The following is a 13,823-nucleotide window of genomic DNA, read 5'->3' as shown; positions in this document are numbered from 1 at the left end:
TGGACAGGCATAAAGTCTCAAAGCTTATCTGAGGAATTTCTCGTTTTTATTGTTTCATTCTTTCTCGTTCTGGGTGTGTGTGTGTGTGTGTCTTTCTCTGTGCTCTAGCTTCCAGGGTGTAAATCTTATGGCTTTCATGTTGTTATTGGGAAGTGTATGTATGCGTGTACACATTCATTTTATATGTGTGTGAGTCTGTGCGTGGGTGTGTCTGTGTCTGTGTTTGTAATGGGGGTTGGTGGGATTTTAAAACACACCTGCAGCCACCAGGATACAGTTGGACTTTTATTGCGACACAATTCAACAGACGAATTATGTTCAAACACACACACACACACACACACACACACACACCTTTTGTAGACAGTTGAACAAAAGAGAACTGCCAGGTGCAATGATTCTCTCACACACATACACACACGCACAGACTTCCATTGTCTGTGTGTGTGTGTGTGTGTGTGTGTGTGTGTGTGTGTGTGTGTGTGTGTGTGTGTGTGTGTGTGCCTAGACTAGTTTACATAAGCAAACATTGAAGCAGCTCTCAAATGTAAAATCCGTTGATATGAAATGGATCCGTTAATAAACATGGTAGGTACGGTAGTCCTCATGTTGGTCTAAAAATAAACCTGTAAACATGTAGGCCTCAACTGGATCTCAATTTCAGTCCAATCTGAATAAAGTCCCCTGACCAAACCACAAACACAACTGTCGCTATTTTTATAATTCATAGTCTAAAAAAGCATGTAAAAGGAAAGAAACCACCGTTTGCATGTCGTGTGGTCCCTCCTCCACTTTCTATTCGACAGTTCCTCCTGTCACCAGTCTGTCTTTCTCATTCGCACCTTACTCCCGCTGACAGTTTTTCCCCAAGGACCGGCTTCGCCGTTTTTTTTCTTGGAGCGGATTACTCGTCACTTCAACCCGGGATTTCTTGGCAGTGCTCCTCCACCACGGCTGTTGTTCCATGTTTAAATTACACACGGGAGCCGGGACGTTGTATTTCTTTGACCGCTTTTTATTGGTATGGTCTTTTGGTGCGCGTAAAGTCTTGGGTTTAGGAAACGGGTGGTGTGGGTCTTTTTCTAGTCCCGCACGGCTCAGCTCAGCACAGCCCGCTGAGGGATCGCGCTCGGAGGGCTGGAGTGGGCCACCCTACTATCCTTCTACATCTTCAAGGGTTAAATTCACGATTGTTGGTGAAACTTTACGCAGCGCGGATCAAGCCCCTGCATCTCGACATCACCAAACACACCTTTTGGAGAAGACAAACGACCACTGACCGATTACTTCAAACATAAGGTAGGCCTATGTCTGATGAGAAGGTTTAACTACGGAGCGGGATTAAATGCACGGTTTTTTTAGGGTGAACCTGCCAAAGGACGAGTTCATTCAACCCAATGTATTTTAAGATCGCTCTTTGCAGAACTCTTGCCTACGTTCTCATATAACGATGGAGTGTCCGTATACCAACAATATTGCTACATAAACATATTTATTATATCCGGGTTTTTTTATTAAAAGAAAATCAAGCAACCATGTTTTTCTTATGGGATCAGCATTATGTCCTTATTTTTTAAATTGTATTCCTGTTTTTACTCAATGGTTCGACCCCGCTCCTTTGTGCTTCGACCTCATTATTCATAATGAGAAAAAGAAAGCCCCTGATGGCCCGATGAACCATGTGACCCACACCTTTAAGACCCACGCTTGGTTGATTTAATGTGTGTGTGTGTGTGTGTGTGTGTGTGTGTGTGTGTGTGTGTGTGTGTGTGTGTGTGTGTGTGTGTGTGTGTGTGTGTGTGTGTTGTGTTGTGTTATTGATTTATTCATAGCCCCTGAGGAAATATTTGCAGCATTCCACCTGCTCCTCCAATTTCCTCACCACAGACCTGGAGACAGACACACAGACACACACACACACACACACACACACACACACACACACACACACACACACACACACACACACACACACACACACACACACAGTAACCCAACATTACTGCCTTTCTTCACCAATCGTTGTGTACCTATCGTTGCGCTACAGATACTGTATGTGTATCATATATAACATTCCATATCGTCCGTGTGTAAGAAGGCATAGGCTCAACTTGAAACTGTCACATACAGGCCTGCCTCAGCCAGCTGCATACGGGGTTCTGATGTGTGGCTTATTGTCATAGTGCCGACTCGGGGTAGTCGTTTGGGGAAGCTGCTATTTGGGGTAGTCTGCTACTGAATAGTAATACTCTACCTAGTAAACGCGAAAAGACGGAAGGTTTACTACCCTCTGTTTGTTGTGAGTTCACATGATCTCCATGCTAGGGGCAGAGCAGTGTATCACCATCACCACAGCTGCTGCTGTGGTTGTCAGACTACACACTGTATGACAGAGACCGACGGTTTAACCCCATGTGTATTACCACCAGTGGCACGTAATTCATCCATTCACACTCAACACAGCGATGACCTTGTGAAGCGGAGGAGACGGAATACAGTGGGCCCTGTGTTCGACTGGTGATAAAAAAGGGAGGATCTCCTCTTGGAGAGAGAGACACTTTCTTGTTTCTGGACTGGTGGAGGAGCAGGTGTGGGTTTTCAGCTTTGATGATGTCGTTGTGTTGTTTTTAACAGGGCTTGATTTTGATTTATTCAGTGGTACGAAACATTCACAGATTTAAACTTGAAGGAAGCCCTTCAGAGATCACTGCGTTTATCAGGTTTCCCACAAGAAATTACCACGGCACACAGTTTTTTCTTGCTGATTGAGATAAACACAATCAGCAGCAATTGGACTTTCACTTCTGCATTAAAAGTGTATGTAGTGAGTATGCATAATTGTGTTTTACGTGGGCGAATGGTGGGTTCTTCTGTGTGGGTGTGCGGCAGCATGTTGATGCCCTGTGTGTCTTTAAACTCCTTAACTAGACGCCGGACTAGCCAGTGACCCTTCACCCCTTCTCCGGCTCTCTGTCTCGCCAAATCTATAGGCGGACAACAAAGAGTGGCTTTTGTCACGCTATCCTCGCACATTCTTTCTTTTCACCCTTTTTGGTTACGAAGACGATGGTTTGAAGGGCACACAAAAAAAAAACACACCAAGAGAAGACAGTAGTGCACAATTGGGGTACAAGCCACTTCTTCTGTGGTATTAATGAGCTTATCAACTAGCTTGCCCCACTAGCTAGTTTAACATTATCAGTCTTATAGGAAACACATACTTGTAAGATGAAAAAGATGAACGATTTTTACACTTTATGGTCTCATTCATGACCATATTTTTCGAGACCCTTACCGTAACTTTCGTGTTTAACCGAAATTCCCAACCTGTGTGAACCGTACCACTCATCTGCAAGTAGCTGTGATGTCACTGTCACATTCTTTGCTCATCCCCCGGAGTGTCCTACCGACACGCTCTCACTCTCGCTCTCGCTGTCCCCCCTGCTCTCGCAGTCCCCCTCGCGTTCGCTGTCCCTCTCGTTCTCAGACTCCCTCTCTCTCTCTCTCTCTCTCTCTCTCTCTCTATCTCTCCCTCTCTTTGGGTGAACAATATGAATCCCTTTCCCTCTCTTTTTTCTCACACAAAGTCTTTAACTATCTCTCTCTCTCTCTCTCTCTTTCTCTCTCTCAGTCTGACTCATGTTGTTTTGGCTGTGTGGCCACCCTTTACCGTGCATTATGCAGTCTACCAACTAGCGTGAACATAGTTTGGTTTTTGTCTGACAGACGCTCAGAGTTAGTCATCCCTCTGTTGCCAATGAACCAGGCGGTGATGAAGCGTCACATTTCCTGGCAAGGAGACCGAGAGAGAGAGAGAGAGAGAGAGAGAGAGAGAGAGAGAGAGAGAGAGAGAGAGAGAGAGAGAGAGAGAGAGAGAGAGAGAGAGAGAGAGAGAGAGAGAGAGAGAGAGAGAGAGAGAAACAAACAGGGAATTAATCCATGGCAGGGGGGTTGGGTTCAGAGAAGTTAGCATCAACAAGTAAACAGGCTTCATCTAGATGGGTGGGTTTGAGCTGATGATTAGTAATGAACACACTACAGCATGTACATACACAGAAACTGTCAGGACCAGGGTGAGGCATGACCAGAGAACATCACTCTCACTGACTCTTGGATGGCAAAGGAGTGATAATGGCCCTGTCCCAAGTGGTACCCAGATGGGCTCTGACAGCCCTCAATATGCATGCTGTGCTTAGTCACAGTACTCATTCTGTTCCTTGAAAGGCAGTCCACAAACAATGGCTGCTTTGGCCCATCCTACATCCACGTGGGCCAGCAAAAGAAGCACACATCCAGATGGCAGAGCCGGCCTTTCACTCATGGATCCCCTCCTTCCTGGTGCCAACAGAGCAGGCTGTAGGGGATGGTGGTGGTGGTGGAGGTGGTGGTGGTAGAGGACGTGGTTGGCCCAGGTCGGAACAGTCTTCATGTAACCCCAGTGGCTACTGCTTCCAAAAGGGTTGAGGTATATTTTCTCAGGAAAATACAGCTCTATGGACATGAATAACACATAATCCCAATCATGTTCCCCATGAAGAAGATATGATCCCATAATTGTTCCCCATAAAGAAGACATGAACCCAATCCTGTTTGACCTGAAGAACATATCACAGGCTGGGATTGAGCAAACCATTCAGAACCTTCATGTGTGTAATGCCATTGTCCTACCTTGACGATTTGGAAAACATATCCCAAATTTAGAGAAACGCTGGCATACGCTGGAATAATAAATTATATATATATATTTTAAAATTTTGGTCGTAAACATACCGTATTAACGAGTTTAACATAAACATAACGGATGAATAACTTATCCTAAATTGTAGAAAACAGATCTATTCTATTCTAGTTGCGATGCTTATAGAGTCTGCATACGCCACAGCATGGACCACAATCCCTTGTCGAATACTCACCCCAAAGATCTTGGGCTACAACAATCAAGTACCTTTACCTACCTATTACTTAGGTTCCCCTCTGATATGATTCTTACTTTATTCATTTAGCAGATTCACATATACAGTGAATCCTGATATTCAGACATCATTAATGAGCATATAGGAGTGATGGGTCTTGGAAGCCTGCGGAACCCAGTACCTTTTTCAATGGATGTGTAACTAAACAGTAATGAATAGACTAAAGGAATGCTGACTTTCCTAATCTATACTTTATGGACTTGAAGTAAATAGTACATAGTATTCCTACCAAAAAATAGTAATATTATGGATCAAGTTACTTGTCCTTTCAAATGGAGCCACTCCATATACATGAACAGCTAATGAAGGACTCCACCATTGGTAATGTGATCTTCTTCTCTCCACTCTGGTGACAGACAGATCAGACAACACAACTCGATGAATGGAGAAACCTTCGTGACATAGCGGGATGCAGTGTCCTCCTAATCCTTGCTCTCAATGATCACGTGTACGTGAAGGAGGTGCACGTGAAGGACAGGGTACCCCACAGGCACTTCACCTAAGAGTTTGGGCTAGAGGCCTAGACTGGGTCCGGGGAACAGAGGGAAATTCTTTAGCCGTTTCCATTCAAAGTCAGACAATGCAAAAGGGTACGGGGGCGGAGCAGAGAGAAACGGGAGGAGGGAGGGAGAGAGAGAGCGCGAGAGGAGGGGAGCAAAAAAAAGAGGGCTGAGGTGTAATTACACCTCTACTTTCACACATGCCATTGCATGCGAAGACACCCACCTACACACGTCCCCGCAGAAACATGTTCTAATTAAAATGTTGTTGTGTGTGACAGTTGAACTCACTGTTCAACAAGTTCAAATACACACAGACACAGACACACAGTCCTCTCATTCTACATTATATTATAATGGAAGTCCCTGGTGTGTGCAGTCGATGTCTAACCTGGGTGGGGACACTCTGGGACTTCAGACCTAGACAATATTGAGCTAAATTGTATGTACTTCCCCTCTTGTTTATGCTCCAGTCTCCCAGTTGGTGTACATGAAACCTGAGGGGTATTCCATCAAAGTTGCTAACGAAAGCGGCGCTTAGTTGATTAAGCCCAGTTAGAACTAGCGCCAACTTCCACTTGAGGCTTAAGCCGTTCCATCAACGCAGTTCAGCCACGCCTTGCTCAGGTTAGTTCAAGCCAGGCTAACGTTATCATGGATTATGTGTGTTCCCGAGATATGTAACCAGCCCAGAACTGTGAATGTCGAATCATGGATCAAATGTCCGAAAAGGACAGAGTGGGATCTTTTCCAGCGGCGAACAGATGCTGCTTGTGGAGGTCTATGAGGAGTACAAGAATATAAAAACTTAAAAAAGGGAACACCGTAACCATTAATAAAAACAGGGAGGCCGCCTGGCAAAAAAATCGCTGATCTGTTGAATGCATAAGTAGGATTAAGCGTAACATATTTAAATTTAATATTGACTATAGATTTGTAATCAGGGAGATAGTCTCAAGTTGACGTGTCGGACTTGTACCCGGTCGTCCAGGGTTCAATCCCCACGCAATTAGTAATAGGCCTATAGGAAGGATTACTAGAGAAATCAAAGAACTTTTCTTGCCATTTATTTTCCATTTCATTGAATATTCTTAATTATGGAATTAATAAAATGGATAAAGGGAATTACAAAATTAAGCCAACGCCAAGAATACTATGAAATTCTCTGGATGCGAACTCGGGTCACGCGTACCACAGGGCAAGTGCTAGACCATTCACCCAACTTCTGATTCCTGATTTCGTTATAATACATAGATTTGTATAAAAATGTGTTGAGAAAATAGCCACAGTAACAATGGATAGCAATTCATTGAATTATTTAATTAGCATCATTTAATCTTAGACCCTTAGTGAAAATATACACTGTTTGTACTTCATATATGTACATTTATGACAAAATCGGGAGGACTAGGCTTGGCGGAACCTTCTGATGGTACAATGTTTGCCGACAGATGGATTTCTCTGAAACACCGCTCAAGTTAGCCTGACAGTTAACCTGCTACTGACCAGGTTAGTTTGGTCGGATAAGTTGCCATGGTTACTTAGCGGAGATTCCCTTAAGTCACGTTAATGGAACGCAACTCTAGCTGAAAGAAGCCAGGCTAAGTGAAATAAGCCCGGCTTTGCGCTTAGCTTGGTTGGTGGAATACCCCTCAGGTCATCTTCTTTGATTCCTCCCCTCAGAATACAGGAGGAGCCACACAGCTGTGCTGGGAATATGATACCAAGAGCCACATTTAACAGGACAGTTGTACATATAAACACAACTGGACCACAAATGTCTATCATTGTATTAATGTTGACTCCCACCCATCATGCAGCAGTAAAAATAAGTGATCCATAATAATAATAATAATCATAATAATAATAATAATAATAATAACCTTTATTTGTATAGCACTTTTCGAAACATGATTACAAAGTGCTTCACACAACAGAATAAAACAAAATTAAAAGAAGTGACACACAAAAAACATTGTAAAAGAGAACAAAAGTACTAACACAAACACCATAAAGTAGAGAAAAAGGAGCAGTGTGGAGAGCAATGTGTTAAAATAATAACTACTATAAGTAAAGGCAAGGCAAGGCAACTTTATTTATGTAGCACCTTTCATACACGAGACAGACTGAAAGTGCTTCACATTGAAACATAGTCATACAATAAAATAAAATAATAAAATAAATAAGTAAAAGAAAACAAAGGCAAAGTTAAAAAGAAAGTGCAATGTGTTTAAGATTGAGCAGAAAGCTAAAGCAAACATACAATAAAATGAAGTAATAAAATAAAATCGATACGTAAAAGGCTAAGTTAAAAAAATGCATTGTAGAAGGTATTTTGTATAATGTAAAGGCAATTTTGCAGTGGAATAGATATGCAGCATATTGTGTAGGAGGCCTTGACTGTAGTGTGAATATTTGAACTAAAGTGCAAAGTTGCACTTGATTGACACCTCCCCCCAACCCTTGTTACTCATAAAGAGAATGAAGGGGTAAATTTTAAGAAAACATTAACCATAATTTACGGCAAATGTGATGATGTGTTATATGAAAATAACACATTTTCTAGACACCGTACATGGAAATACAAGTTACCCAATATAGAAGTGTGTGTGTGTGTGTGTGTGTGTGTGTGTGTGTGTGTGTGTGTGTGTGTGTGTGTGTGTGTGTGTGTGTGTGTGTGTGTGTGCGTGCGTGCGTGCATGCGTGCGTGCGTGCGTGCGTGTGTGTGTGCGTGTGTGTGCGTATGTGTGTGCGTGTGTGTGTGTGTGTGTGTGTGTGTGTGTGTGTGTCTGTGACAGACAGACACACACTTAATTAATACATGTAAGATCAAAAGAACAAGTGTCCTGTAATTATGTTTGTCAGGAATCATTATGTAGATTGGAATTTATTTGCTCTATCATGTAACATGAATTAACAAAGACATTTGGTTGTTTTTTTTTGTTTTGTATGGAATTATAAAGTTCAACTAGACACCTTCTCTGTCTAGTGGCTTTTTCTTGTCTCTTTGCGGTTATCAGGTTCCTGTCAGTTTTGTCGTCTCTTTGTGGTTGAACATATTCCCTTTGTCTCGTTTCAAGCAGTAATAAGATTTGATGGCAACAGTGGCTGAACCAAGTTGCTTTTGTTTTTCTACTTCTGCTTTAAATGCATTGGTGAGCTTTTCCTACAAGCCAGTAGTCAGTCCCGGGGAAAGGTTTCTGTAAATGTGGAAGCTAGAAAAATCTACCAGGCCATCGAGGTTCCAGGAAAACATAAGAAAGTGTTTTTGCTTGTGTGCTGTGTGAGTGTGTATATGTGTGCCAGTGCTTTTGCTGTCCACTTGAAGGGGAATACTGTTTCCATTGATAAGGGCTTCCAACGGGCCAATGTGTGTATTTTGAGCCTTTGTGTCCGGTTGTAATCTTGATAGGAGACTATAGATAGCAATACAGGCCTCTGGGAAACAATACTATCAGAAAAAGGAAAAACGTTGAACCTGTTTTCGCTTGGACAGTTCTTTATTTAAAAAAGGCTACATGATGCACATTGTAATGAACATGAAGGGAACACTCATTATTTTGACAAAATAAATCGTTGTGAATTTGGTGCAGCGGTTCCATATAAATGACAAACATGAAGGGTATGTTTGTCATGTAGCATGTCGCATGAAGCTTGAAATATTGTTTTCATATCTTATCTAGCAGCTTGGTTCAGTAGCGGGTCTTGTCCACAGTGCTCCCCCAGTAACCCCTGGCTTGTCTTGTCTCCAGGGGAGACGGTTGGCTTCCTCTGGGTCTCAAGGCGTCCAGGATGACAGACAGGTCTCTGCTGACGTGGCTCCTGCTGCTAGTGGGCTGCGCAATCGGTAAGAAGACTACTATCTCTCGCTCTTCCACTCTCTTGCTCTCACCCTTCTCTCTCTCTCTCTCCACCCCTCCGTCTCTGTATATAAATCCCCCTCCCTTTTTTTCTCCCCTATACATCTATCTCTGTCTATCTGTTCCCCCACTATATATCTCTCCGTCTATCCGTCTCTTTCTACTCTCTCTTCTCCCTATCTAGCCTGTCTATATATATCACTCACCCCCCTCCCCCCCTTTCTCTACCTGTCTGTCCTATCCTTTTTTCTCTCTCGCTATCTCTTCATCTCTCCATGGCTATCTGCTCCCTGTCCCCCATACTCTCTTGTTATCTTTCCATCTCTCTGTCCCCTCTTTCTCACGCTACGCCCCTATCCTGTGTCTCTCTATGCCCAGACAGGTCTGCATACTTTCGTCTGTCATAGTCAAACACACTCAAAGCTCATTGAAAGCAATACATTGAAGTACGGACAAACTACCAAACAAAAACATTAGACCTAGGCCACCAAGGTCCATGCGCAACCCAAGTGGGCTATAATGTACTTTCCCTTCCCTTCTTCGACCTGTCTGAGTCTAGTCTGACTGTACACTAAGCCTTAGTATGTCTGCTACTGTAATGAACCTGTGTGGGTTAACCGCGTCCTGTTAGGCGTCATTAACAGTGCACCTATTGTGTGTCTTCTCCATTCGTCAGGCTCTAGTGAGAACGATCTGAACTTCACGTTCTGTGGCAGCTGGCACCATGACAACAAACCCCTTACACTGAACTACAACCTCTCGCCCGGCTGTAAGGACATCACCGTGTCGGCCAATGACAGTTCACTGTCGGTGGTTGGACAGATCACCTCTCGGTGCACCGAGTCCAAGTCCAAGTCCTTGAAGCTTGACCCGGTAGCTGTGTCGACCAAATTCTGTGTGTACTGGGAACCTTCGAAGGACCACCTCTGGGTGCAGGTATGTGAAGCCACGGTAGAACCTATGATTTGTGACATCATCAGGAATGACTGCCTGTATTCACTCGTTCCTGATGATTGAACTAGTGCAGAAAGAATCATTGATGTGAGTTTCAGGATTATTTGCGTCTACTAGGACAGCCAGAACATCAATCTTATGGTGGAAGTAAATCAATTGTACTGTCGGTGCTGAATGGTACTGAAGCTATGGAGCATTCGCCAATGCTAAATTTGCTTTATGCTAATTCTGTTCTGTTAAAAATCAATGGTGGACACCGACGGACCATGAGAACCCAAACCCCAAGGTTAATCCTGTTCTATAAAATGTAATGCAAAAATCTTTGCAATACATATCGTATGGCCATTCAAACATCGTTACATCGTAAATTGGCGTTTACCTGAGAGATTGCCTACTTGGTAAGCACACGCCATGTTATTTTTCAATTGTCATGTGAACACGTATGTACTCAGTGCATGTTTTTTTTTGACTGAAGCTTCCCGAGAAGACGGTCACCCTATGCAAGCCCTTGTGCATGCAGACCTGCTTGTGCCCATATCTGTCGCCCGAACAAGGGACGCAGCCAGTCGGAGCGCATGGCATCGCCAACGCCTCCATCCAAGGAGATCAAATCAAGGATTTAACCCGCACAGCCTACGTCTTCGTTGGAGAAGCCTCCAACTGCAGTAAGGATGCCTGAATGGATATAGAGTTCAAAATGAACACCTGCCACCATGTTGGCTGAGGAAGAAATATGTTGGACCCTGGATGGATGGCAGGATAGATGGATGGATGGATGGATGGATAGAAGGTTAGATAGATTGATAGATGGATGGATGGATGGATGGATGGATGGGGAGATAAATGGGTGGATGGATGGATGACTGGGCAGATAGACGGATGGGTTGATGGATGGATGAGTAGATGGATAGATGGATGTATGGGTAGATGGATGTATGGGTAAATAGATGGATGGGTAGATGGATGGATAGATAGATAGATAGATCATCATATTGTACAGTGGCTAGGGCGTTTGACTCCTGGGTGAAGTGTTATGGATTCCAACTCCAATGTCCACAGTCTACCTGTAGACCTCCTTGGGAAGATTCCCTTTTCCTGTTCATTTACCAGGTTGACATGGCCCTTCAAAAAAAATGTTGCTTTGGAAAGGAGTGTCTGTTAAACCACTAAATGGTAAACAGTAATTATGCCAATTCCAAATGACTGTGTGTGTGTGTGTGTGTGTGGGTAGGTGTGTGTGTGTGTGTGTGTGTGTGTGTGTGTGTGTGTGTGTGTGTGTGTGTGTGTGTGTGTGTCGGTCTGTCAATGTAGACATATATGGGAGGAGGATGAAGGAGAGGAACAACATAATAAACACCAGACTTGTTTCTTCTTCTGCAGGAGAGGAGCTCTGTGACAAGGCCAGCCAGGGATCCAACCACGTGAACATGTAATTTATCTTCTCCTTTCTTCTCCATTCTCTCACCACATAAACGTGATCATGATGTGTTATTTCACAGGAACCACTTCCCCCTCCTAAACGAGCTCAGCCATGAGACTCAAAGCTGGGTAGCTACGAAGACAGAGGAAGTCTCCGAGAATGAACCTCTTTGACATGTTCAAATACAAACAAGGCTATTCAAAATTTTGCTGTTTATTTTATAGATTTATATTTGCTATTTATAAACCTTGTGACCATACAGTATATAAGGTACAAAACGTTTGGTTTGAATCAGTGGTATAGTCTACGGGGATATGCACATATACTGTATAGCCTCTATGAGAGCTCCGGGATTTTTGTGTACCAATTTCGTAAAGGACACAAACAATACAAAACAATATTGTTTTTTGACGTTTTTAGGACTTTAATTTCAGCAGTTTGTTTTCGTGAATACCGGGTTGAGAGATGTGACACCAAACTGAACAAACGTTGCTGAACATGCAGAGGGGAGGAGGCAGTGCGAAATGGGTGTGTGTAGCGAGCTTGAGGTTGATGGAGTGTAAGCGAGCAAGGGGTAGGGAGTGACGAGAATGTGTGCAGAGCGGAGGAAAGGGTTAGCAGTGAAGTTGTCAATGTGGCTACGTGTGTAGGCTATCAGTAATACGGCTCTCTATTTGAACCGGTAGATCTCAGGTAACTGGAAACTGTTGAAGTTGAGCTTGGTTCAAAGACGGTGGGGCACCCTTGGTGTAGGGCCTAGGCTACAGACCGTACTAGTTGGGAACAGGCTTCCGTCCACAAACATGGTCGTGGCTCAAATGCACCGTTCTTAGTCAAACATTTCAGACCATTGACCTGCAGTCGCAATCACTATTCTTGCATAACAAAATCTACATTTCAAATCATGGGTGTTGAAACTTTTTCATACCTTATATTTTTATATTCAATTATGATTATATGTTAACAGTTCAATGTACCATGATTTTCTCATTGATATTTTCATCTAGATCAGTATAGCCACTACAATAAGTGACCTAACCCTAACCCTAACCCTACCACTAACCCTAACCCTAAATCAACACAATTATTATATATGTGTGGGTTTGTGTGTCTAGCACCGAGGGGATTGAGATGGGCTCTCATGTGGTGGCTAACGTGACCCTGCCAAAAACCAACGCCACCGTGGTGGAGATGAACGAGAACTTCCAGGGCTTTGACTTCAAGGCCCCCGTAAGACACCAAAACACACACACACACACACACACACACACACACACACACACACACACACACACACACACACACACACACACACACAGCTAAACTATACAGAAACCAAAAAAGTTAAATATTTTTTACAAATTCAATGGTTGACTCATCCGTAGCACTTCCTCTTTTAGTTTGCCTTTTCAAAAGATTACCGCAAAGAGGAACAAATGGCAGAATATCCCCAACAACCTTAATGACAGGGCTACGTCAGGTGCTGCACGTCTGTGTGCAGCGGAGGTGAAGGTTTCACTTGAGCGAGGGGGCGGAACTTTCATGCTTGTGGAAATTACAGCCAAAGTCTCAGACTATGATTACACGGTCTATACATTCTATCTATACAACGATCCTGTACAGTGCACTATAGGCTAGGTGGCTGCCACACTCCACCGATGACAAGTTTACTGGGCTCCTGCAGAGAAGGACACAGGATGGTTTATTGTAAAAGTTTGCCGACAATGATCTGGTGCTCAGCCGTCCTCCACACACACTCCACAACAGGTCAACAGAACTACTAATTAACACAGGAGACAAACATTACACCAATGGCACAGAGGAAAAACAGGTCGTGAGTGGGGTTGGGGCAGGACCGTTATATAACGACCCCCTCAAGGATTGACTCCTGGTTTTCCAGAGCTAGGAAGGTCAGGAACCGTCATCAGGACATAAAAGAATGTTGTGCTATTGTGACAAAATAGTAATAATACAAAATATATTTATTTCCACTCCAATGATAAACCTCACCTCATCCACTTTACTCATATCTATTATCCTGCACGCAATGATCATCCCAAGTAATTGAGTTGAGGACTACCCCATCATGCCACTGTTTCGGACCATGATGAACGCA

At 43.5% G+C, this 13,823-nt stretch overlaps 1 protein-coding gene across 1 annotated transcript in view; it reads left to right on the top strand.

The window, feature by feature from the left end:
• The first annotated feature begins 866 nt into the window (after window positions 1–866).
• Window positions 867–13,823, top strand: part of LOC311355999 (adhesion G-protein coupled receptor G5-like) — a 23,517-nt gene continuing 10,560 nt past the window's right edge. The window contains 6 exon segments of the mRNA XM_084475778.1: window positions 867–1,299; window positions 9,226–9,320; window positions 10,010–10,269; window positions 10,763–10,952; window positions 11,668–11,716; window positions 12,823–12,937. Of these exon segments, the coding sequence (XP_084331904.1) occupies window positions 9,266–9,320; window positions 10,010–10,269; window positions 10,763–10,952; window positions 11,668–11,716; window positions 12,823–12,937 (669 nt within the window). The 5' untranslated portion in view covers window positions 867–1,299; window positions 9,226–9,265.

Source organism: Micromesistius poutassou, assembly GCF_964030765.1.
Source record: "Micromesistius poutassou genome assembly, chromosome: 12".
In the NCBI taxonomy this organism is placed as follows: Eukaryota; Metazoa; Chordata; class Actinopteri; order Gadiformes; family Gadidae; genus Micromesistius; species Micromesistius poutassou.
This window is presented reverse-complemented; position numbering and strand designations above follow the sequence as displayed.